The sequence below is a fragment of the Ammospiza nelsoni genome, chromosome Z (genome assembly GCF_027579445.1).
Source record: "Ammospiza nelsoni isolate bAmmNel1 chromosome Z, bAmmNel1.pri, whole genome shotgun sequence".
Taxonomy (NCBI): Eukaryota; Metazoa; Chordata; class Aves; order Passeriformes; family Passerellidae; genus Ammospiza; species Ammospiza nelsoni.
Genome location: NC_080669.1, coordinates 28,545,849 through 28,572,361, shown reverse-complemented (window position 1 = coordinate 28,572,361; position 26,513 = coordinate 28,545,849). Strand labels below are relative to the sequence as shown.

The 26,513-nt window shown below is 38.3% G+C and overlaps 1 protein-coding gene across 6 annotated transcripts; it reads left to right on the top strand.

Annotated features, from left to right (window-relative positions):
- Window positions 1-25,861, top strand: SECISBP2 (SECIS binding protein 2). 6 transcript variants are annotated; one of them, XM_059492412.1, is made up of 18 exons: window positions 12-73; window positions 1,205-1,350; window positions 3,201-3,393; window positions 5,385-5,511; window positions 5,953-6,107; window positions 7,220-7,307; window positions 10,176-10,309; window positions 10,840-10,998; window positions 13,710-13,811; window positions 15,132-15,251; window positions 16,433-16,565; window positions 18,988-19,157; window positions 19,871-20,009; window positions 20,453-20,582; window positions 22,320-22,540; window positions 23,262-23,416; window positions 23,870-24,071; window positions 24,801-25,861. In XM_059492412.1, the coding sequence occupies exons 1-18, from the start codon at window positions 32-34 to the stop codon at window positions 24,908-24,910; spliced, it is 2,526 nt and encodes an 841-aa protein (XP_059348395.1). In that variant the 5' UTR covers window positions 12-31; the 3' UTR covers window positions 24,911-25,861. The 6 variants fall into 6 exon arrangements, with proteins under 6 accessions (XP_059348398.1, XP_059348400.1, XP_059348399.1 ...); XM_059492413.1 differs by having other exon boundaries at window positions 5,382-5,511; window positions 7,220-7,301; XM_059492411.1 differs by having other exon boundaries at window positions 5,382-5,511.
- The last annotated feature ends 652 nt before the right edge of the window (window positions 25,862-26,513 follow it).

The window sequence follows — 26,513 nt, the reverse complement described above, 5'->3', positions numbered from 1 at the left end:
GCGGCGGGAGCGGGGCCGCGCCCCCCGCGCCATGTCGGCCGAGAGGCGGCCGCGCTCAGGCCGCGGCGGCGAGGTAAGGGCGGCGGCGGCACCTGCAGTCCCCTGCCCCTTCCCTGGCTCTTCCCAGCACGGAGTCGCTCTCCAGGAGCCGTCTGGGGGCGGGTCGCTTCGGGCCGCACCTCCGTGCCGCTGCCCGCCCGGGGGCCGCTCGCCAACCTGGGCCGAGCGCTCCGGCTGCCCATATGCTTCTCCGGGCAGGGTGACTCCCGCCGCTCCTTGGATCAGGCTTTGGTTCAGGACTGGGCAAAGGGTCCTTCTGGAAGGTCAAATCCGGGGGGCAGGGTCGCTCAGGTTGGAGCACAACGAGTCGTTTCCCACCGTTTGGTATGGGCAGCTCCAGACATTAACTTCCAGCGAGCTCAAGTGTGGAAACCTTTTCTCACTGAGGGTCTGTTGCAAAGACAGGTGTGCATCCCAGACACTAAGGCTGGGTGACCAGATTCTAGCTTGTAGTGGCAGTGCTACGCACACGGACCTATGACCTAGTCAGGTTCGGGAGTCTTAGTGATGAGGCTACAGTCGCCGTTGCTTCCTGCCATGTGTTTTGATGACATGGCAGTAAATACTCAGAGATTCATTTAATTGTCCTTCCATATATACATACCCAGTTTAAGTCGATGGTAATTCAGAACAAATGGAAACCTTGTCTTAATAAATTTGTGTTGTGCTAGAATCAAGAAGGCTATAAAATTATCATTTCAGCCTTCAAATACAGATGTGCACAAAGTCATTATTGTTACATACATACATGTTATGGAGCTTGATTAACAGTAGTGTTAGCATATTTATGAATTTTAGTTTTTACTGTTCAAATATGAAGTAAGAATTCATATATTTGCATTTATTGCATTTTGTTCTAAGCAGGCTTCTGTCCTTTACATAACTGACTGTTTGTGACTGTTTCATGATGAATGAGGGTATTAAGTGACTTTACAGAGCAGCCAGATGTTTCTTTGAATTCCTTAGTTTTATTTTCACTTTGTTTTTCCATTTCCTTTTGATGAGCTTTGTTGTTTTGCATGTTTTGATAGAAGAGAGCAAACTAACACTTTCCAATGAGAGTTAAGCTCACGAAACTGAGTGTTTTTCACATAATAACATTAATCTCCAAATGCATGTAGCCAAAAAACGTTTTGTTTCTCAGGGCATCAAGTTGTCAGCAGAGGTCAAACCATTTGTTCCAAAGCATGCGGCGGTAACTGTGGCATGGTCAGAACCCTCAGAAGCATGTGTCTTTCCTAGGTACTTAACTACATGCTACCCATTTGTTCAGGAACCATCTTTGGATAAGTATGTATATTTTCTGAATCTTATTTATTGGTCTTATTTAACCATCTGGTTTTAGATGTTGAGTACTCTTAAAAAGTCACGGTTCCAATATATTGCTAGTCCAACTGTAGAAATGCTTCTGCATTATCTTCATGATTTAGTTTTTTACATTTATGTTCTCTGGGTGTATACCAGGTACCTGGTCTTTGTTCACAAGGCCCTGTATTGTTACAGAGTGTTAAGGAGAATGTGGTGTTCTGTAATGATTGGTCTGTTTTTCGTGTGTTTTGGAAGGAGCTGAATTCAGTCCTTGAATGAAAGAATGGTTGTGTTGTGACCAGGCTGAGGTAGATGTAGTTCTACACAAGGAAAATGATTCTTCAAGAAGATTTCTCTTCCTGTAAAATATTTAGTATATGGGGCCTCTTCTAGATCTCCTCTCCACAACCTGTGCATCTCCAGAAAGGCAGTTTTACTAGAAATGCTACAGGTTTCTGAAAGTTTTGGGATTTTTCTATTAAAGTCCAGGAATGGTATTTGTGGTAGACTTATAAAAGTATTTTATAAGGAGCAAACTAGAAAAAAACCTACGTAGCAGAATAGGAAATAATTGAGTCTTGTAAGAATCTGATATGTTACATAGTTCTCTCATTGCTTCTTAGGGCCTTAAGCATTGGATTGATTATACAATTACTGCAAAGTTAATGGTGTTTCTTTAAAAATTCAGAGCATTAGTGAACACAATCATCGTAGGCCATTGTTTTGTCCTACAGGAAATCTTAGTATTTTCAAACTATTTTCATTCTACTAGAAATTTCACTCTGAGGTGAGTATGGCCTGTTCTATGCATTAGAGAAAGCTCACAGCATTAGCATCGAATCAATTACTAAAAAAACCCACAACCCAGACAAGAGTAGCCTTCTAATGAATGTTCTGCCTTGTTGGGACTGAGACATGGTTATATTTGAGTCTCACTTGGTATATTTCTTCTTGGTCTGTGAACTGATTGTAAGCATTGTTTTAACAACATTCTGCCAGAATTGCAACAGGTAGTATGAAATGTGTTGCCCAAGGTCTTTTGTACCAATGGGAAGGTTTCTCTGTCATTATCTTCAAAAAATTCTGAGGCTGGCAGCTTCATGAAGAGCAGCTTTAAAAACTGAGTGCAGCTTTCTGAAACTGAGAAATTTGTATTCTCTCTAATCAAATCTGGACTCTTGTGTATTTTCTGGACAAAGTATAGAAGGAAATTGAAAGAGAATTTTTGAGCATACATTGAAAGAAAGAGGCATGCCCCAGACATGCTGTGTTTTCATAAATTGTGATGGTTACATGCAGATCAGTTAATTATTGTTTTATAGTTCTACATTGTATTTCATACATGTTTTATACTCCATAAAATGTTATACTTCCACTTTGTTATTGTCATTTTAGGACAGGTTTTAATGTTTGGGTTTTTTTTTGCAGTCAAGTAGGTGATGCATGTCATGTCCTTACACTGTGTTTTTGGTTTGTTTCACAAGAAAAAGCCTACTGAAAATAAGCATGAAGAATATCAGTAACCTTAAACAGGCATGAGAACTGTAACTGCAAAGCAGACTAGCTTTGAAACTTGGAAATGGATAACGTGTGTGTTTTAAGATGTTTGCTTAACTACATGTTTTCCCAAAACAAAATTAATTGCTTTTAAAGAAGTCTGTAGCAGTAAGTAAATGCTTAATTGAAATAGCATGGAGTAGTTTCCTTTTGAAATAGAGCTTTCTTGTTAAACAAATTCTTTAGACAAGGAATATCTTTGTCGAGGCAACAAGTAGGTGCTGAAGACTTGCCCTAGGATGACTTTCATTTCTTTCTCAATATCCATCACATAGTGTTCTGGGAGATGCTGCCTTCCGTGAATACTCCAGCTGCTCTCACTCACCTGATGTTGTTGCAAATGTGTATCCAGTAGCTGGCTCACAGTATCAGTCTAACAACTCAACACACTATAATGGTTCAGGAGTAGTCAGTGAATCTGCTGAACAAGCATATCCAGTCAGACAAGAAAGTAAGAGTCTTTCAAAGGTGAGCAAAATCATGTTTTCTTAAAAATTAATATTAAATTCTTACTTTAAATCAATCTTTATAAATGTTTCGTTCATATTTTTAATGTGAGTCATCACTCTTTCTTGTGATCATCAATGACTTTAGAAAAGGATAGTAGTGCAGTGTGCCCAGCTTCAGAATACTGAAAAGTTTGCAGAATTGTACACTTGAGATTAATACAATTTTTCAAGCAGCATTTTTGGAACATGAGGGGAAAGAAGGGTCCAAAGTTGGTGGGGAGGAGGTGGGGAACACCCTTCCTTTGTGAGCTGTGCATTCGTTTTTTACTCTTTGGGCTTGGGGGGAGGGGAGAAGGGCTATTTTTTTTTAAGCCCTGTGGCAGCTTCCATTAACTTGACTTAAGACAAACCTGGTATCTGTAGTCATCCGTTTGACTGACAAGTCAAAGACCACATCTCTTTGGTCATCTGAAATAATTTCCAAGACTTGCTGCAGGTTGAAGACAATCCACAAGAAAGGGGGAACTTGTGCTGCTGGGGAGAGGGAAGAGAGTGTCGTGTTAGAAATGTAGTCTTTCTCAGTCAGAAATATATTGAGGTTCTGTAAGCAATGTAAAGAGTCATTTTTGTCTCTCTCTGTTTGGGATAAATTTCCTGAAACTTGTGAAATATTTGCAAACAAAAAATAGACAATCCTCTCAAAATATAAAAGGAAAAAAACCTCAGTGTATTATAATCTCATTTCTCTTGGGGATTAGACATTGTGTTTCTTAGATTTGTACAACTGCTTTTGTTTCCGGCAGTTTCATATTATATGTTCTGCAGTCACATCCTTTTGCTGCACCTTACTCCCTAGGTAGAGACCTAAGTAACTTCACTGCGATCAAGCCTTTCTAGAGGAGTTGTAAGGTCTAGGTCCTAAGCATCCTTTATTACACATAAGGTACATAGTCTAGACACCTAAAATTATTCATTTTCTTGCTGAGAGGAGGATTATGGGCTGAAAGTGTCTGAGGAGAGGATGACCTCAGCATTAGCACAAGTGATGTAATATGAAAAAACTTAGTTAAGCTTCTGGGAGGAGTTCTGTGATCTTTGTAGGGGCCTTGTACTGTTAATTATAGTCTTTTTGTCATTTTCCCCTGTCATATATTTTGTGAACTTCAGAGAAGTGATGTATATTTGCAGCCTTGAATTAATTTGATCATGTGTCCTAACACTTTAATAATTTGCCTTTGGAGATCAAGAAATACCTTTTCCTCCCACCCAAGTAAACACTTTTGCTGCCAAACGTAGTCTGAATTTAGTCCAGCATCCTGTGATTAGAGTTAAGCCATTTATCTAGGCTGGTATAGTACAGTTTGCATAGATGCAAACCTGGTGCTTGTTCCTTGCTTGCTGGTTTCTAAGCTCATCTCTGCCAAACTGTATTTTCTGGAAGAATTGTAAGATTTTGATGACTCTGTAGAATGGGTGAGTCTGTATCCTTTACAGGGATCATGTAGGTGTATCTTCTCTAACTACTTTACTCCAAGTTTTTTGGATGTTCTGACATCAGTCTTGAACAGTTTGCCTATGATATGTAGTTTAGTCAAAAAATGGCATGCTGTCAAGATTTTAGCCCTGTTCTAGAAAAAACTTTGGTTTAGAGACTCAGACTGGATGATTTAAAACCAAACAATTTTAAACCATTGAAAATGCTCTGATTAATGAGATCACAAAAATGCAGTTGTCTAGAAGCATATGTATATATCCGTCTTACTTGGGCTATTAATGTATGCTAAAAATGGCACAGGGAACAAGGTAGATGAAATTAAATGCCATTTGTCTAAATGGCTGTTCCTATTTTTATTGGTTACTTGTGGTAATGATATACTAACTATTTGTTTTCTATTAACTTGATGGTCAAACTCCAGATGCGGAGGTGGTTAACTGTAACTCACAGCAATCTTGCTATCTTTATGAAGTTTCAGTAAAACTTACTGAATGTGTCACAAATACTTGCAGCAGAGAAGATCAAAAGACGGTGAGAAAAAGCTGGACAAGAAAAGACATGATGGAGGTGAAGCTTCTGTCAGAATTGGGAACAGGACTTCATTCCAGAGTTCTACATGCAGCAGAGATTCCGTCAAGCCAGGTACAAACGTGTTGTTCAGTTATAAGTACATGGAATAGATATGGAATGGGTGTCTGTGCAATAAGCTGCAGTTTGTGACTATGTTTCTAAATCTAGAATATTTAAGGAAAAAGATACCCTTTTCTGTGTGACTCTCTTAAGAAGGAATGGTGACCTGTCCTTTCCTGATTGAACAAATTCATGCAAACTGATATTAAAAAATTCTAAAAGAGCATCTGAATTTATACTTGTTTATTCAGTCAGCGCTCTGTTTGCATGTTGATTATAATTGCTAGGTTTTTTATTTAATATGAGCTGTGCATAGCAACAGTCCTGGTTGCTATGCACAGCTCATATTGGTCCTGGTGACGATTGCTGTAGTTATGTTAACTAGTGTATAAAACATACTTAGAAGTGATCACAAGCAAGCTTAATTACTCAGGTTTTACATGCTTTATTTAGACAGGTTCAGTAAAGCTACAAACAAGAAGTCAACTGAAACTCCAAAAGCAGAATCTCATCCTGTACCCACATTTGAAGCTAGCATTCTGGATTTCCACGAGTCACAGAGTTTGGGAAGCAGTGAGATACTGAATGTACAGCATAAAAATACACCAGTAAGTTTGGTGGAAAGTAACACTATGTCCCTAGTCAACTTCACATGTCTCTTCTACTGGACACCAAGGATAGCCCATGCTAACCCACGTTGCAGAACTTGTAAAAATAAAACTTGTCAAAAGTACAAAGCATTATTAATTCAAGTGTTTTGCATTCAGTATGGCAGTTTAAGATCTATTTAAATACCTTGTGAGCAAGGGAGTTCACAGCTAGAGGTTTTAGGGCACTTCTTCTATGTGGTGGTGTCAGTGCTTGCGCTTACTCTTTCTTAATGTTCTTTCCTTGTCTGTGCTGCCCACAGATAGAGGAAAGCCAGGTACCACCAGAAATAAATGTAATATGTACTGGTATGGTCTAGATTGCTCGTAGGGACCACGTATGTTGCTGTACTTAGCAAGCTTACTGTTTTCTCTTTCACCTGGAAATAATAATAAGCGGTCACTTATCCAACAGTTTCCGCACATTTAAAAAAAAGTCTGCGTTGTTGTACTTAATTGCTTTCTGCTAAAGGTTAAAAATAAGCAACTGAATTCCAGAAGGAGAATAAATATTGTTGAATCTTATTCTTTATTTCTTTGGGTCCATGTTTGTTAGTAAATAAAATACTGAAGTATTCAACAGTGTATCACATATATTGAATCAAAGTTTTCAGTAGTGATTAATGATTAATAGTTCTGAAGGATCCAAACAGAATATTTCTGATGCTTTTGAGTAGAAAACTGTCTGCAATGAAAAAAGACCTTTCTGCTAACCCTTGAGTGTCATTTTTCATTATTTGTTTTAGTTTGATGATAGAATTTATTTTTAGCATACATGAATATAAAAAGATCTTTTTGTTTATTGTTAGATCATTATTTTGATGCTTTTGTAAAATACAAGAAAGAATAATCTTGCTTCTATACCTGTGAAGAGACACCTGCTCAAATTTTGTAATACCTTAGGGCTGAAATGATAGTTCCACAAGGTCAAGTGGTAAAAAGGCCAGGAAGGTCCTTATGCTCTTATCTGTAGGTGCGTTGAGAATTTTTAGTTTATGGTGATTTATTGTGTTTAGCTGTGTTTAGGTCAGTGATTTTAATCCTTTTATGCTACCTTACTGTCCATTTTGTAGGAAGATACTTCTGCAAAAAGCAAAGTTTCACCAAAAGCTTCAGATGAAGCAGGAGCCAATTTAATTCCATCTTCTCTTGATGGTAGGGGTAAGTTCTTTAAACAAAAATTATTTGCCTGCATTTCTAACTGCTTGTATCTCAGCAGTTTGGAATACTAAAGTGTGCTGAGGAGCTGTTGATATGTAAACTATAAAAAAAATTTATGAGCAAGCTCATAATAAAAGAAGAAAACCCAGAAATAACACTATATCATATTCTTTCAAATGAGATGACCACTTATCACTCATTCTTGCTCATATTTCATCAGCTGAGAATTGAAGAATGATTTAGTTTGAAAGAAATCATAACTAACACTGCCAAGTCCACCACTGAACCATGTCCTTAAGTGCCAAGTCTCCACATGTTTTAAATACCTCCTGGAACAATGAATCAATTACTACACTGGGCTGCCCATCCAGTGTCTGATAATGCTTTTGGTAAAGGAATTTTTCCAAATGTCCAATCTGAAACCACCTTGATACAACTTCAGGCCATTTCCTCTTATCCTGTCTCTTATTACTTGGGAGAAGAGGCCAACCCCCACCTGGCTAAACGCTCCTTTCAGATGGTTGTGGAGAGTGATAAGGTCTCCTCTGAGCCTTTTCTCCCAGCTAAACACCCCCAGCTCCCTCAGCTGCTCCTCACAGGTCTTGTGCTCCAGACCCTTCACCAGCTCCATTGCCTTTCTCTGGACTTGCTGCAGCTCCTCCATGTCCGGAGCCCAGAACTGGACACATTCGAGGTGTGGCCTCACCAGTGCCCACTACCAATGCCCTGCTCCTGCTGGCCACACTCTTGCTGGTACCGGCCAGGATGCCATTGGCCTTCTTGGCTCCTGGGTGCACTCTGGCTCATGTTCAGTTGCTGTTCACCAGCATTCCCAGGTTCTTTTCCTCTGGGCAGCTTTCCTGCTGCTCTTCCCTAAGTTATAGAACCGGATGAGATTGTTGTGACAATTTGAAGGACAGAACCTATCATTTCAGCTTGATGAACCTCGTGCAGTTGGCCTCTGTCCATCAATACCATCTGTCCGGATCCCTCTGCAGAGCCTTCCTACCTTCCTAACAGATAACACTCCTCTTTGGTTTGGTGTCATCTGTGAACTTGTTGACTTGATCCTGGTCATTGATACATTACACAGGACTGGCCCCAACACTGAGCACAGGTGAAAGTGAAGAACACTGGCTTCAATGTTGAGTCCCATTTTGTTGTGTCATTGATGCTCAAGGGAAGATATTTCTGTAGTTGACTTATGTTGTGTCAGGTGAGAAAAGGAACATGTTTGGTTATTGTAAGTCTGTTTAGTCATTTGCAGGTTTTTTCCAAGAATAAATGGTACAAGCTATCACATGGCTAGTTTCATGTGAAAAGAGTTCTGCTTATCAGGATTGTCTTGGAGGCATCACATACATTAAGATTGAATTTTCTGAGTGCCTCTCACTGGATTTCTGTGTGTACACAGACCTGCACCAGTTTGAACAGTTTGGTCCTTATTGGCCTGTAACTTCAGTAAGGATTCAGAGAGGACAGATTTATCTGCTGAAATGCCTTGAAGAGCCTTCTAAAGATAAAGTCATCTGATAATGGGAGTTTCTGGTTAAATACTATAGTCAATTCCTATCCCTGAGAAAAAAATAGCAGTGGGTGGGTTGACCATGGCAGGCAGTTAGACTTCCACACAATTGTTCTCTGACTCTCCCTCTTCAGCAGCACAGGAGAAGAAAATAAGATAAAAACATTTGTGAACCAATAAAATGACAGGCATTTTGCTTGCCAGGCAAAACAGACTCAGTTTGATGAAGATTGACAATTTATTGACAATTAAAATAGAGTCAGATGGTGAGAAGCAAAAACAAAAATAAAGCCACTTTCCTCCAACCCTCTCTTCTTCCTAATATCTCCTCCCTGCTCTGAGTGACACAGAGAAACAAGGGCCACTCTGCCACTTCTTTCCTAGTACGGTTGCAGAGGCACAGCTGCCTCACCATGGTCTGCACCAGGGACTGTAGGGGAATCTCTGTTCCAGTGCCTGAGCACCTCCTGCCCCTCCTTCTGCACTGACCTTGCTGTTTGCTGGGCTGCTGCATTCACAGTTTTTCTCACCATTCCGCCTTCCAACTCCTGCACATGTTTTTCACTCTTTATAACAGAGGCACCATCAGCACGGCTGATGGGCCCAGCTGAGGCTGGCCATGGGTCTGTGTTGGAGCTGTCTGGGGCTGGCCATGTCCATCTCATCACAGCAGCTACTGCAAACACCCTGCTACCAAAATTTAGCCATTTAAACCCATTATGCTATTTTATTGTCAAGGGAAGTTTTTCTCATTCTTAAGAAAAATCTAGATCGTTCTATCTTTGCTTCATGTTAGGAATATTTACAAAATTAATTCTATTTTTCAAAATGTCTTTCAAAACACTGATACATCTTAGTGGTAGGGAGTGACATTCTTGTACACTGAGGCACACTAGTAAGTATTTCAGCTGCTTTGTATGCCTGTAACACCAGAAAGTTTTCAAAAGTGAAAAGTACCAGTGTGGTCTTGTGCATTTAAGCTACATGACGGCTAGGAGGAATATTAAAGGAGTTTTGTATATAAACATAGCCAAATTTTCAGTATTTTGAAGATGAGCATGGGAGTGTGGAGTTAGTATGATACAGTATAGATTTACAAATACCACTTAATTTTGTTTGTGTGTATAGTGTTGGACAGTATATGGAGTAGTTAAAGTTCAGGAAAGCTTGCTGGAGAAATGAAATGTGCGTTTTATTCAAGTCCTTTCTCAGAAAGAATATGGCTCTGCTTTATTTGCTAAGCCTGGACTAATTAATTACCGATTCTTTTTCTTTTGAGTGTTTAAGGCCGAATTTTAAGACATCTTTGTGTTTACATTTTTCCCAACTGTCATTTGCTGAAGCCCCTGCAGATGGCTCTGCTCAGCCACATGTGTCTTGGGCCTCGGTACTTTTGCAGCCCCCAAAGAAAATTGTTTCATCACCAGCGTCTGAAAGTCTTTCCAGAGGCAAAGGGAAGCAGGAGAGTGAACCAAAGGTACTTGAGAATTCTCTGCTCTCAACTAATGCCTGTCAGTGTGTTGTGTCTCTTTATTGCAAAGTTCTCCCTGGGATCTCTGCAGTGTCCACTTTTAAAAGGAGATGATAGGAAGTCAGCTTGTTCTTATTAGAATTTTTCTTGTTGTGGAAAGGAATCACAGGACATCAAAAAGATAGTGCTAGCCTAGGAATAAGAACTTTCAGCTTTGAGGCTGTTTTTTTTTTTTCAGATTCCTGATCCTCAGAATAAGACATGAAACACAGAACTCTTGCCTTATTTGGCTTAATATTTCCTAATTAAATCCCAGTAGTCCCAATACATTCTGCTAACAATGCAGTATGCTGCAACTGAAGAATTCTTGTTGTAGCTGTGAATTTTTAAGAGATACTGAATTTTCCTTGTCCCCTTAATGTCCCAGCCTGGATTGATTAAGATATCCTTTAGTAGTGTAAGGCTAGTCATTGCATATATTTTGGTAGGTGATACTGAAAAATATTTTAAAGGCTGTGCCTCATGGTCTTTTGCAGCAGTCAGAAACAAAAAATATTGCAAGTGAAACTGAGCCTGAAGAAGGATCAGAAAAGAAGAAAAAAAAGAAGAAAAAGAAGAAGAAACTGAAGTCAACCACTGATGTAGAAAGACCTCAAAGTGAATCTAACACAGTACAGGAACCACCAAAGATTGAGGTAAACTGAATAAGGTTTTGTTGCTGTTCTTTTAAGTGTTATGAATGTACTAGAGGACAAAGTTTTAACACAGCTTTGTACAAACTTAAGTTCAAATCCTAATTGTAGAGGATGTTAGTACAGTTGGTTTTTTTTTTTCAATTGAGATGTTTGTCTGAGGTTACTGGTAGAAACTGTTGTAGTTTTTAAATTACCACATGTTTGGTGAGCACAATTTCCTAAATTAGAAATATTCTGTAGCAACTGTTGCTTGGGCTGTGGGGAACATATGCTGGGTGCTACAGTGTACCACGGTTTTAATGATTCTGGTACAGTATTACAGTTCTAGTTGTCTCTCAGCTGGAAGCAATTTCTGTGTAACACAGTTGACAGTGTTTACATTTCTAATTTTTAATTTCAGTTTCCTCCAAATTCATGTAACTGTAATAAGCATGTTGATGTTTTGATACTTTTGTATATCAGTGTTTCGAAGGCATGAGTCTCTCCCACGTTAGAGGAGTGTTGCTGGTATGTGGTTGAACAGTGCTTCATTGTAGGCCTAATATTGTACAGCATGTGCATGTGTTGATTTACATGTTTGATCTGGTGTACCTAAAACTCAGAGTAATTTCAATACTCTAAAATGACAGCAGAAAGAGGCTTTCCTGGCTGGCTTCTGTTCTGTACCTTTCAATGTGGAGCATGAAGCAGAACTGTGTCTATGTGATTTCATTATGTGGTTCCTTGTCCAGGAATGGCACAAGAAATGAGTATTAACAGACCTCTTTGTTAGAGGATTATGGGTAAAACCAAAGATCTGCTAGTTCTTTTCTTCAGGAGAATATCCCCATTTTGCTATATGCTACCATAAATGTTATATGCTATGAATGGGCATTCTAAACTGAAAGAAGTCATGGAAAATAGCAGAATGGTACTGGGGCTGTTGGAAGTCAAAATTTGAAAAAAATTGCATAGAACCATGGAACAAGACATCCACATTGTACTAAAATCTGTGATGTGGATGCAGTATCTGTTGTGGCAGTGGGGGAAAGCTTTCTGACTCTCCTGGTTTGCTGGGAATGCTTGTGTCCTCATCAGTTTGAAAAATGGATGAGATGCTTGTGTGATGCTCTTGAAATAATAAACCATGACGAGATGACACACATGGAGCTGCTGGGCACCCAGGAGGTTTAAGAAGGTGCTGTTTGTGTGCCGCAGCTCAACAGAGCCATATATTGGATTGCTCTCTGGTTTTATATAGGTCAGTCATTTTTAAACATGGCTAATAGACGTAAATGGATACATCTGGAGAAAACCAATCTGTCATTTCATACACATTGGTAGGTCCTGACCTCAATATCTTCCTTGAGTTAATATTGAAGCTGCTATTGATAATCAGGTCAGTGCTAGGAGTACTGGTCAGACATGTAAATGGTGCTGGGAATTACTAGGAAAGAAAAACAGAAAATGGGTTATGACAATACAGAATTTCAGGGCATATCTGATCTAAATATAGTGTGAATTTTGTTTTCATTTGTTCCCCGCATTACTTAAAAAGTACACGTATTTAAACTAAAAAAGATAGACAAAACTCTCCAAAAATAATCAAAGGTATGAAGCAATTTCTGTGGGAGGCAAGACTGAACAAAATTAGGACTCCTCAGTATGCACAAGAGATGGCAATATAGCAGTGGCAAGAAAATAAAAAGGAAGTTGCTTGACCTTTCTCCTAGTGTTTGATGTTCTTACAGATGGTAAGAACAAATTCAGGGAGGTGTAGCCTCTCATTGAGTGCTACGTTTTAATTATTCAGTTTGCTACAGGATGTTGCAAATGTCAGAAATCTGTTTGCATTTCAGAAGCAATTGGACAGACTTATTTAAATCTTCTAAGCTGAAAAGAATGTATTCATGAAATATTTTATCACTTCCTTGCAGTTGCTTTTTGGCTTACTTGCAAGCTTCTTGAAAATTATTTCATTGGTTGAAGGGTGTCACTCCTTGTGCTAGAGCTTCCTAGCTTGGGGTGTTTAAATAAAGCCTTTCAGGCTGGAAAAAGTCTTGGTGTGTTCAGTGGTGCTGTGTCAAAGCTAAAAAGGCCTCTCAGAAAGTGGGAGGAGAAGCAAAAACCTTGCTGATGGATTGGGATCATTGTGATGGAGGGAATGGGTATAGGGTGGCGAGTATAGGCCAAGCTTCAGCCTGTCTACACTTGATAATCCAGGTTCTGCACAATGGGTCCTCTGCTAATAAAACTTCCTCTTATGTGTAAGCCATAATCATTTGAGTAATTTCTGTGTTTATTTCAGTACTCTGGTTCATGCTGCCTGTTCTGTTCTTCACCACTCACATGTTTAAGACAGAGTTGCACAGCTGGAGACTGAGTGGAAGAAGAGGGAAGTTGTTTGCAAGGCTTTGAAATTAGTTGAAAACCACTCCTTTACGAGCTGTTTACCTCTAATGATTACTATCAGCTGACAACCATAACAAGCTGCTTTTGGAAGCGTTTCTGTTACAAGCTGTTTCAGCCCTGAATTAACTGCTGCATAGAAGATTTAACCATTGTTGTACTTGTCATAGTTGGTGGCACTACCCTTGGCTTCTGAATTTTTGTACAGTGAAATTATGATAAATATTTGATAAGCAGGGAGAAAATTGTTGGAGTGCAGGAAAAGGTTTTGAAATACGGACTTGATTGTTCTTATGAAATCATAATCTGATTTATTTGTTTAGGATGTTGAGGAGTTTCCTCATCTGGCAGCTGCTTCTGATAGGAGAAACAGAGTAGGACCTCAGAAACCATCCTTTACATCTGCAGTCAGAAAGCAGTCTGAAGTAAGTAATCTTGCAACATTATGTGAATCAAATGTCAATTATGAATCCAAGTTGCTTGGATTTTTTGAGGGTTTTTTTACATGAGTGAAATAAATCTCAAGAATTAATTTGGAACTGCATTCAGTATGCGGATGAACCCTAAGCATAAATGACAAGGATTGAAAATGTGATTTCAAAGCAAGTGCCATAAATAATAATAATACCATAAATAAAATTTTAGGTTTCAGTTGCTTTGAAATTAGTTTTGCTTCTAAAAATTTTGGTCCTTGGCTTTATTTCCCTGTGAATTTTAGTGGTTTAAAAAACACCAAAACACAAGAAAACAAAACCATTGTTTGCTTTGTTTGAGGCAGTAAATAGCTTTGACAAGGAGGAGTGAGTAGCAAAAGGCACAACAGTTGCTTTAAAAAGATTTATTACACAAAAGGGTGCTGTACACTCATGCAACTCAGATGAAAGCAGCCCTTGGCTTTGTAGACATAAGTAGGATATAACCCCTCAAAGCTTACATAAACTCTAGAGACGTGATCATTAGGCTGTTCATATGCCTGTAACAAATACTTGAAATTGAGGCTGCCGTGCTAGTTTTTTCTTCAAAATCTGAAAAACCCCATGAATGTGATTAGGTGGTATGGCAGCCAATAAATGGTCATTCTTCTAGAAGGCCACATATGGTCTTTCCAGAGCCTTCTCTTTTCCAGGCTGAACAACCTCACCTCCAGCTTTTATTGTAAGAGAGGTGTTCCAGCCCTCTGATCATTTCTGTGGCCCTCCTCTGGCCCTGCTGTAACATGTCCATGTATTTTTTGTGCTGGGTCTCCCAAAACTGGACACAGTACTCCAGGTGGGGGCATAACAGAGGGAGAGAATTACTCCTCTCAGTTCATGGGCCATGCTTCTTTATACACAGCCCAGGACACGTTTGGCTCTCTGGGCTGGGAGTGCCCATGGCTGGCTCATGTCCAGCCTCTCACCCACCAGCACCCCCAAGCCCTTCTCACAGGGCTGCTCTCCCTCTGCTCATCCCCAGCCTGTGCCAGTACTGGGGGTTGCCCTGACCCAGTACAGCACCTTGCACTTGGCCTTGCTGAACTTCATGAGTTTCACACAGGCACACTCCTCAAGCCTGTCAAGAATACCATCCATCATTCTGGATGGCATCTCTTCCTTGAAAGAATTCCCTAAAGCCAGCTGAGCTTGGTGTCATTCACAGACATGCTGAAGGTGCACTTGCTTTGAATTTAATATCATCTTCACCCTTTTCCATGTGTCTCGTTTTTATATATCTTTTCTTCCTCCCTGTCACCTTTTGTCTTAAAGATCCATCTCTCCGAAGAGCCTTGTGATAGTCAGTCTCCCTCTCTGGATGAAACTCCCAAGGTGGAGGGACTGTCAGGGAAACAAGCTTCATCTTCTGTATTAGAAAGAAAGAAAACTCAGGTAAGTGAATTCATGTTGAAGAGAAGTTCACAACTCAAAGGAGACAAAGGAAATGAGCCTATTTAAATGTAAGACTCATGACCCACGCTCATCTGGGATTCTGTATTCATACTTTGAGATAAGTGACATGGTCACTCTTCTAATCTCTAATTAGAAGTAATCACTGGTAGTAATTGCCAACCTCCAGGGTTTGATACAGTGTTTAAGGAAAAATAAAAACTTTTCATTATTATCTGTGGGTTTCAGATATCAGGAATTTTTCTTTCACCTGTTTTACTTGATCATAGCATAAATCCAGTGCAGATTGTCATAAGGAACTGGGAATCTTCTTAAAGTGGTTCTGACACTTTAAGGCAAGGAGATCCCCTTATCTTGGGGAAAGGTAGAGAAACATGGAGAAACAAGTGAGGTCAGGAAGTAGTTTTGTGTTGGTGAGTAGTTCTGGCACAGCTCTCTTGCAAGGTGAGATCTCAGTTAAAGACTGTGGAGGTCTTTAAACATGTTCTGTAAACGTGTTGTAACAGAAATTACAATGAATTGATTCCCCCAGATAAGACTTCTAAAAGTCCCAAATCTGGTGGTCATTTCCTTTGCATGTTTTGCTGTGGTAGTTTGTTCATAGTCTTCACCACACTATTCATTTTTATTCTTTTTATTTTCTGCTGTATTAAATATGTAGCACGGCTTTTGCCTTCTGTTCAAAGCAGAGAGAAAGATGAGTGCTTATGAGGAGCTGGTGCAAAGATGATGACCTTTCTTTTTAGTGAGATATTGGAGATAATGATTTGTGTATTGCAGTGACATACTCTGAAAGAATCACAGTAGTTTTTCTGTACTTTTAAGAAAACTTTAAATTCTGATAAGCCTTTTGTCTCTTTCAAAGATAGATGACAGTCTGACCAAAGTGAGACCCTGACATAAAGGCCTTCCTTAATTGAAGACGTTATTCTTTCATGCTTTGTTGCAGTAGCATTTCTAAAAGTTACCAGAACTTCTTAAAGTTTCTGATTTTTTAATATTTTTTGACATTAAAGTTGATGTTTATTTGAAGGTCACTGAGTGGCATTAAAGATCAGAAGTATTGTGGATAAGGATGTTAAAAGAGTGTATTATACCATAAAAAATGAGGTTCTTTACAGTCTGAAGTGGAGGGCTGTCTAACTGTTGCTGAACTTTTTCAGGAAACATCCAGGAGCAGTGGTAAGAAGAGTCAAATTCCAGTGCAGTTGGATTTGGGTGGCATGCTTGCAGTCTTGGAGCAGAAGCAGCAAACAGAGAAGGCAAAACAGTCTCCTAAACCTGTGGTATTTTCAGGTATTGGTTACTATGAAATTTCCTTTTTTTCACCTTAGACTGTTTTTAAGTATTCAGACATTAAATGTAGCCTGATTTCTGATCTGTGATGATCTCTGTGCAGGCAAGAGCACAGTTCACCAGATAAAAGAGAAAATGAAGGTTCTTTAAAAAGAAATTTAAAAAGTATGGCAGTCTGAATTGTTTGATGGAAGACTTATGGAAAGAAATATCTTAAGGACACTGATTTGTGAAAGAGTGCGTTGTATAAATAAGAGTTGTGATTGAAATGTTGCTTTGACAGAAATACCAATGTTTGTGGAGGTTTTTGCTTTCCCTTATGTAAGTGTGTTATTGTTCTGATCTGAACAGGCAGGAAGGGGCTACACAGTAACAAAGGTTTTCTTAAATCTTCTCTCATGCTAGAAATCATGCAGCTGAGGCTTGATTGAAAAAGCCCCTTTGCAAGCACAGAGGTTATATGAGAGTCAGGCAGACCAAGCCAAAGGATGACTTCTGATATACCTCTTAATTGTGAAATAATTGATGTTTACAAAATGCTAGGTTTTCTAATGGAAAAGAACTTTCAGTCCTTTATGATGTATAACCAGGAAGCAGAAAAAGGCAGCTCATTGCCTTTTTATTGTTACAGGTCAAAATTTAATCTTAATTATGCTGGTGTAGTATATTTTGCAGAAGGAACCACAATATTTGGTAGCATTCAGTGACAGTAAAATTTCTCTTATTTCAGCAAAGATTTTTTTTTGTAATTATTTCATAAAGAGATCTAATCACAAGAGATTTCATCTCACAGTACTTCATGTGATAGCTGAGATTTTAAATCCGAAGCTCAAGATGGTAAGCATTGGTGAGATTTTCCTTCACTAAGCTGAGGAAAGTTATAAGATGCTTTTTCAAAGTATTTTTTTCAGTTGATCTCTTTTTTTTTTTCATTTGGGTCAATCAGACTTAATGCTGCAGAGGTACTCATAACCAGTTTTGTTTCTGTAAAACTATACAGTGCATGGATTGATGTAGATGGTGGGCCACAAAGGTATGGGCCAAAATACCTGTTTTCTAGTACTAAGTTTCCTGTGCCTGAATCTCCTGCAGAAGAGAAATTGTTGTGTCATGTTTGTATCGTGGAAGCATAATGTTACTTTAACTTTATATTGTTTTAATGTTTTAAGAATGGAGAGGAGTGTGACCACAGACAGTTGTTTTTATTCCAGTTACTACTTCACATTATAGGCAATGCTCGTAGTGTCATCAAATTTAGGAACATGAAAATGGTGAACTTGAAATAGTGATGTACACATTAAGGGAATATGTATCTGCAGGGTATATACTTATTTATTACTACAAATCCAGCTTCAATTTTTGTAGCCACCTATGCTGCACATTTTTGGCAGTGTTCTCAGTTTGCCTTTGACACACAGAGATGAAAAAGAAACATCAGTGTAGCAGTTTTATGATGTAAACTGTTTATGGTAAGAGTACTGCATGTGATGTGGGAGGATCTGCATATAAATACTGTGGAAGCAGTAAATGAAGATGGCTTAAGAGAGCTGCCAGAATATTTTCTGTACTTAGAGGAGAGAGGTTGCCTTTGCCTGAGTCACAGAGGGAAGTGTCAAGCTGGTTCCACTGATACTTACTTAGTCATCCTCTCCATTGACTTGCTAATGTGAACTGCTTTATATTGCAGATAACTGAAGTTTGACAAAGTCCTCTACAGGATGCAGCAGTTCCTACTGATAGGGAGGAAGAGTAGTTTATTTGGTGTGAGGTCATTGTGTGGAAGATCCGGGTTTAGTAATTTGTCCAATCATTTAAAGCTCCTATGCTCTAAACCCTCTGAAAAAATGCAAGTAATGTGGACATCTTCAGCGAGCTTTGCAGGTTAAGCAAAAGAGACTTAGCTGTAGCTTTGCATTACTCATGACCCATTTGCAAGTGAATTTCATCTAGCTTCCTTAAGGTGTAAGGAAAGGTAGGCGTAAATGCTTATGTTTATTTACAGCAAGTAAATCTAAAATCTGTAATACTGCAACTCAGTATTTATCTTAACTCAGTACGGAATCTGTGGTGGAGGAAGTGCCACCACCATGAAACACAGAAATTCCTGAAGGTTTACCAGGCTGGCATGGCATGGTGTTGAAGGTGGCTTGGACTGCAGTGTTTGATCAAATTCTGCTTTTGAGGTTGTGATTCCAGAGGCTGTGATTCCAGAGGTATAACAGAAGTAGGGGGACACAGCAGTCTTTTGTAAGGAGTATCTTTTAAAAATAACATTGTTCAATGATACAGGATTGCCTGTAAATATTCTTAATAGCAACACAACATGATTTTAATATGTGCATACCAGTCTTAAACTTGAAATTGGATTCTAGTTCAGGTATTCATTTTAGTTGTCTGATGCAAATTTCTTCTTTATTCTCAGTTGGTGGTGCTGTACCATTGCTATCTAAAGACCCTGCCACCGCCACGAGAAGTCACCGTTTAAACCAAGGAAAGATGCCTCATAATCCCTTGGATTCCAGTGCTCCTTTGGTAAAGAAAGGGAAACAGAGAGAAGTACCTAAAGCAAAGAGACCAACTCCCCTTAAAAAGGTCCTCTTTTTTTTTTTTTTTACCTTAAATAGTAAAACTATAGGATAGTATATTACTCTGGGAGTCTGTTAAGCCCTCTCATATGGAGATCTGCATCTCAGTGTCGACTTGCCTGAATTCAGTTTAATTTTTGCTTGGTTTCAAAGAGGGTTGGGTAGAAGAGGGTAATTTTGCTAAATGGTGTATACAAATTCCCAAAAAATACACTTTTTCCATTGAATCAATTGATAAAGTGCCACTGCAAAAGTGTCCACTCTTGGTTTGGTAAAGATGACCTTATTTGCAGGATCAAACAGAGGTCGTATTTAATGTTTCTATGCTCTTCCAAGCCAGAACTCCAGCTGATTCTGCAGCAACAGGTGTTGGGCCCAGCTGGTGATGTCTGTTGTGTCTTCCCTCTTTGCCCATTCATTTTGCTTCCTGTCACATCTTCTTTACAGAGGACTTTTTTAACTTTAGTTCTGTCCTTGTAGTTTGTTCCTAGTAAATATTTTCTCCACCCACATACTGGTAGTCAAGGTAAAAGTCCTTTCCTATGTAAATTCGAGAATTGTCTTTCCTTCTTTTTATGTGCAAATAGAAAGTAAGGGTTGTAAACTTCAGATGCTAGTGCTGAACCTCTTTATAAATGGTTTTTGTGTAAATATGTGGTAAGAATAATGTTTGTTATCTGCATGACATCACATTAGTTTGGTTTTTATACATATTTTTAGATTATTCTGAAAGAAAGAGAACAAAGAAAACTGCAGCACCTGTTAGAACAGAAAGCAGCACCAAAAGATGAAGATAACATTTGTCAGACAGAAGGAAATGTTACTGAAAATGCAACACTTCTACAGGATAATCAAGCAGGTATCTTTTGAGGGAACCTGTAATACAGTATGTAGCAGGAAATTTGAGCACATTTAGTACTTCAGAAAACAAGTACTACAAACTGCCAAATGAAGGCTGCAGCCTCAGAGTTTTCTGGGATTCACCTCAGGCTTATCTTGACTGTAACGTGGGCTAAAGCTGGAAGTCAGTAATAGGGATCTAATTACTGTTCCACACTTCTCTGCCTGGTGGTTTTATGGTATCTTGTAAGGAAAGTTCCCGCCTACCTCTGGCAATTAATGAGAAACAAGAAAATGAGAAAAAACCCTATGAGATTAAAAAAAAAGTTACACCTGTTTCCCTACTATCACAGACTGTTCTAGTACTAAAGTAGTGACTTCCATACATGCTTGACAGATTAATTTCTTCACAAGGCTTTTTGGGCTGTCTTTTCAATGAAAGTATCTTGATTTACATGATAGCTCTTCCAGAAACTCAAGTTGCTGAAGGGTTTCCAGAGCACACGGGGATCAAGGAATCTAAAGAAGGTTCTGTGACTACAAAGCAGCTAACTGCCACTCTTCCAAAAATCCACAGCAGGAATTTTAGAGAGTAAGTATTGATTGTGTTTATTAATGGCTCATTTTGCACAGTACCACCAATATGGCATTTTTCAAACAAGGTAATCCAGTTGCATTCTCTGCAAAACTAACTGGAGTTTAGACTGAAGGCTCTAAATATTTTTCTTTCAGTCTTTCAGTCTGTAAGCTGACACATAAAGAAATTACAAACTTAATGTGCGATTCTCACTTGAAAATGTTTATTCCTTGAAGGAAAAAAAACCCAAGTTCGCTAGAAGCTAAGGAAAGAAAACAAGCTGCTGTTAAAATATAAGTACTTTATGTTAAATAATGGGGTAACAGCTCAAATAAAGTGTGCTACTTTATTTCTTAACTAGTATTTTTAGTTGTAGTTTGGTTTCTACTGCCATACCAGATGGCAAAAATGTAAAGAAACTAGATGACATTTTATGTCAAGGCTGGGCAAAGAAATAAAGGTAATATTAATGAGGTATTGTGTGCAGTTTCAGCTAAAAATTTAAGATGATGAGTATACACATTTCTTTATAAAAAAGAAATAGTGATTACAGTATGTGAAGAGGTCAGAGATCCAGTCATGAGAGCTTGAAACAATTTCTTGAGGAAAGCAGTGTCTTAATTTTTAGTTCCCCTCCCATAAAGCAAATCCACCACTAGCAGTTTTTTTGCATTTCATGTCATAGCAATGGTTAATAGTGATACAAACATTCCTGCTGTGTTAATTATTAATTTAACTTCTAATTGAAATAACAAATAACAATTAGCTTAATTTGTGCTAATGTAACAGTGTTTTACTGAGAGCACAGTTTGGGTTGAGTATGTGAAGGACAACTCAGTTTACAGGATGGAGAGCATTCAGCAAACCTGATCTTTAGATGAGGTTTTTTAGTGTTTCAGTAGATCTGTCTTCAAGACTTAGGGAAACAAATAGGAAACAGTAAGTAAAAATTCTTGAAACCTAAATAAAATTCAGAAATAATTGTATCTAGAAGATCCAGGATAGATGTTGTGATCTTGTCTCTTTATCTTATGCAAATTTGCCCCTGGCAAATCTTTCTGTTGACAATGCAGCTGATCTTTAGTTTTTCTTTTTGATACCCTTCTTCACTGGAAAATTCTTTGTGTAAAAGTGGGGTGGGGTGAAATAATTTTTAATCCTGATCTTCCCCAGAGTGTATTAGGAGAGTGAATTATGTTGTTTTGTGTCCTTTTTCCTTATGAACACCACAAAGCCATAGTCAGAAAAGTGAAAAAGGACGACAGACATGAATGTAGGGAGCAGGAATGTGATCCAGTTTCCACGGTTGGTACACATAGCCTTGAACTTACAGAAATAAGCCAGAATTTTGTACTTTGGTTGCTGTACTTTATGTATGTCAAAATAAATGCTCTCAGAAAAATGTTTCACTAGAAAAATATATGTGCATACCTATTTCTTGGAATAATATATATCTATATATAGATACAGATGTATAGGTTTATTGTACATGTATATATGTATTTTTAATATAGTTTGATTAGGAAGCCAGGTAACACAAGGAACAAAACTTCTTCCTCTCAAGTTTTCAGACACCAAAAAGAAGAAAATTTTTGGGTTTGTGTATATATCAAGTGTGTTTGGAGCAGAAACAGAAAAAAATACAGAGACATAGAATAGAATTTTAAATGTATATTTAATGTATTACAGATTTAAGTGTTACATATTAGTAATTCTAGTGAATGTAACTGTTTTATTGCTCCTTTCTTCCAGTTACTGCAGCCAGGTACTTAGTAAAGAAGTTGACAGTTGTGTGACAGATCTCTTGAAAGAACTGGTTCGTTTCCAAGATCGCTTGTATCAGAAAGACCCAGTGAAGGCCAAGATAAAACGCAGGCTTGTTATGGGTCTTAGAGAAGTCCTGAAACATCTGAAGCTGAAAAAACTGAAGTGTGTAATCATCTCTCCTAACTGTGAAAAGATTCAGTCAAAGGGTAAGTAAGTTCTTAATGAAAAAAATCTGTTTAATAAAATAAATGCAAAAAATAAGGTTCAGTATATTGACAGCAATATTGTTATTATTGGAGGAATTTATTTGAATACCCTTTGAAAGCCAGCCATATAAAGTTGCCCTCCTTGCTCAGATTGTTTACTGCTGTGCAGCTGAACTGTGAGCTGAGTCAAGACTATCTGGGGCGGGAGAAGTTACCTGAGATTAGGGTCTTTAGTTACTGATTTGCTGTGCTGCTACACAAAAAATTGCACTGCACAGCTGAGACAGTCCAAAGGCTGCTGATGGCCAGCTGTGCCATCACAAGGAGTCCACTGTATCAATCTCTTTTAGAACGTGGACTGACAGTAAATCACTAGTGATAGTTTCCTAAAAGTTACCATTATTGGCATTAAGTTATTGTAATTTTTGTAATTGATGTCATTTAAAGAATTCTTTAGCAGCTGGGTCTTTTTTGATACTAGATTAGAGTGTACTACATATATAGGAAAATGCGGAATAGAAGCAGTCTAAAATTAATGCTAACTAGGAATTAAGAAAAAAATGTCCTTTAAAAATGGATATTCAACTTTACTGTTGTGATCTCTGTTTTTTCCTATAAGGTGTAGTTTCAGAATGCACCCATAATCTTGGGATGTTTTTTGCCATGTGTTAACAGTATGGTTCTTTAGCTCCAGTCAGCCTGATTGTGTTGTCTGCTGCAGGTGGGCTGGACGAGACCCTACACAACATTATTGATTGTGCCTGTGAGCAGAACATCCCCTTTGTTTTTGCCCTAAATCGCAAGGCCCTGGGCCGCTGTGTGAACAAAGCAGTGCCTGTCAGCGTGGTGGGAATTTTCAGTTATGATGGGGCTCAGGTAAGCTGACATAAGTCACCTCATGTGTTTGTTCAAAAAGCTTCACTTTTTACTTGGAAGAGGAGATGAAAATACTGTGATTTTTAAAGGGTTTGTTGTTTGTTTTGCTTTTGCAGGCTTAGACTCTTCATCGCAGGTCATATACATAGCTTATATGAAAAAACTGATTTTAGAAGTACAGGCAGTCAGCTCTGTTAAAAAATTAAAAAGTACTCTTGCTGTCTTTTCCTGACATCCTCTTCCTCTTTATCTCCCTTGATGATTTTTTTCAAGAGAACTGTTGTTTTTATAAATCCTGATAAATGCTGTGTCTTTCATGTCTTCATACGTAGTAAGCTGCTCAACTTTTATACATGAACCTACACATTCTGAAAGAGGAATACTCATTAGATTTCCAAGGAGATGTTAAAACTTGCTGCATTATTTAAGTTCTTGTATTTTATACTGCCATAGGACCATTTTCACAGAATGGTACAGCTGACAACAGAGGCTAGGAAGGCCTACAAAGATATGATAGCAGCTTTAGAGGAAGAAGCTAAAGCAGGACTAAGAGAAACCCAACCTAGCATCTTAACTCCTGAATCTGAAAAAAATGGCTTGTTAGAAACTAGTAAAACATCTTCCAAGGACTCAGATGAGGATGTACCAAATTACAGTAAGTATTTACTGACTTGCATTTAGTTCCATTTTCGTTCATAGTGTTCATCAGTTCTGTGGTTTTCACTGAAGCAAATGACATCTACTGTAGTCATTAGTAAGGAGGGAAAGTGGGGGTGAATTCTCGGATTTTTTGTAAATCTGAAGTTTTTACTGAGAAAGTATTAAAGAAAGTTCCTCCCTGAAATCCACAAATGGCAGGCAGTACGCATTGCTTTGCTCAAGGAAGCTTAGCAGAGCTCCTACTTACATTTCTATTTGTTTAAAAAATCCTTTTAAGATTAATTGTGGATGTCCACATTCTATGACTATGGTAGACTAACTTTTGTATTGAAGCCTATTTGTGATGCATCTTCCTGTCCACAAGCACTCCTTTGTAGAAATATTTTCCTCCAGTGCTGCTCTTAAGTCAACAGACAATGCAATGTATTGCAGATAGAAAGTTTTTAAAACTTACTGTTTTTTTTAAAGTTGGAACCACCTTCAGGGTTAGCCTTACTTGAGTAGAGTGTTGGACACAAGGAGATCAGTGGACCCCATCACTCTTAAGTTATTCTTTTGTGTGTTATCTGATGTTGTATAAGGTAAATGTCAGCTGATCTCAGCACTTATTTTGAAGGGGAAGTAAAAAATCAGGGTTGACTTTTCATTTTAAGTTTTTCCTCAAGTATTATATGGTAACATGTTGGTTGTTGTTTTTCTTTATTTTTTTTCCAATATTCCCTAGTTAAAGTCTGGAAGAGAAAACTTGAAGAAGAATATAACCCATATGCACTAGAATTGGAAAAGAGTGCAGCTGCTGACATGGGGATACTGAATTTGGAAGACCATCAGTAAATCCAGATCCAGCTCTATTGGGCTTTTATTTTTTTCTGTTAGATCCCTAGGAAGAAGGTAGCAAAAATAACAATCTAAAGAAATATCGGAAGTTAGCTAAGCAAACTGTTCTGAATCCCTTAAAGCAAAATGTACACTGGAGCACTGGTACACATGAGGCACTGGTTAATGTTTTTATGTTGTGTGTGTTTCTCTGATTATTATAGCAGGTGACAACACCAAATTGTTGCAAGCCCAAACCACGTGAACTGGCTTAGCATACTTTAATGATTATATGGACTAGCATTGATTTCTTGGGGTAGACTATACCAAAAGAATCTGATAGAAAAATAAGTTTCTTCTGGAAGAGATTCCTTGAGCCAGGGGAGTTGCCCTGAATTTTTAACTCCGGCATAAAAAACTTCAGCTGTTGTTTGATTGTGGGTTTGTTCTTAGTTTTTCTTCTAAATAAGTCTGCTCAGAAGGGCAGGCTGCTATCAATGTCACTTTATTCTAGTCAGCAACAAATTAATTTGAGGCAGGTAGCTTGATGTAAACTAATTAAGGAAGGACATGATGACAGAGTTCCTTGTTGGCTCTTCTGTGTTGTTCTTTGGGGATCATACATCAGGTGTTGAAGGAGATAGCACAGACTACAAGGGTCTGAAATTCCTTAAGTGAATGTGCTCTGTTTAGACTTTTTATAAATTTGATGTTTCTCTTGCTAGTGAGAGTACTTTATCATACATCCTGCTTTGAAGTTAAAGGATATTGCAGGGCAGCAAATGTGCTAGCCTGCTTATCTGTACTTTCTCCTTGCTAAGACTCCTCGTTCCTTCAGTTTGGGGTTGTATTGGTATATACATCTATGAGTTTTTGAGCAATCCCAGTTTGTATCTAAATAGAAGAAAATTTATATCTTGTAAGAAATGAAGTTTGTATCCTAGAGAAAATAAAATTTTAAAAACAAAATGTGCTTATAGTAGTGGTGGAGCACCTTAGTGGGAATGGCCTATATACACACTGGTTTTTGAGGACAGGCCTAAAGAAGGTAATTGAAGGGATGCACATATAACTTGTGTCAGCTTTTCTGAAAGGTGATACAGATACACCTCAGAGATGCTCAGCATCTCTGAGGTGTTTCTGCAAGCACTTCACCATACTGAACATTTGTAGTGCAATACTTTGGAAAGTATCTGCCTTGTGATGATAGAAGTGATATAAAAAACTTTTTTGTAGACTGTAAATTGTATAAAATCTGTTACAATATATTGATTCTATAAAGAATGAGTGTGACTTAAGTAAGCTCGTCTTATGGGAATTTAGTGGTACCTGAAATGTTCTACTTTAAACTTTTGGGAAAGAATGTTGACAAGGGGAGCTGGCCTTATCTTGAAATGCACTAGTTATGATGATGATCTTTTTTGTATTAGTTCCTCCTAACCTTACATGGAAATTGGGGGTTAAAGGCCCCAGTGACAAAACATGCTTTTGGCCAGCATATACCCTTGATGCAAAGGTAAGTTGTGATTTATTCATTTGTACCTATGCCACTTGGATACACATTTAAAATTCTGGAACTGATAAACCCAGTCATTGCATGGAATGAGGATCAGTTGGTAAA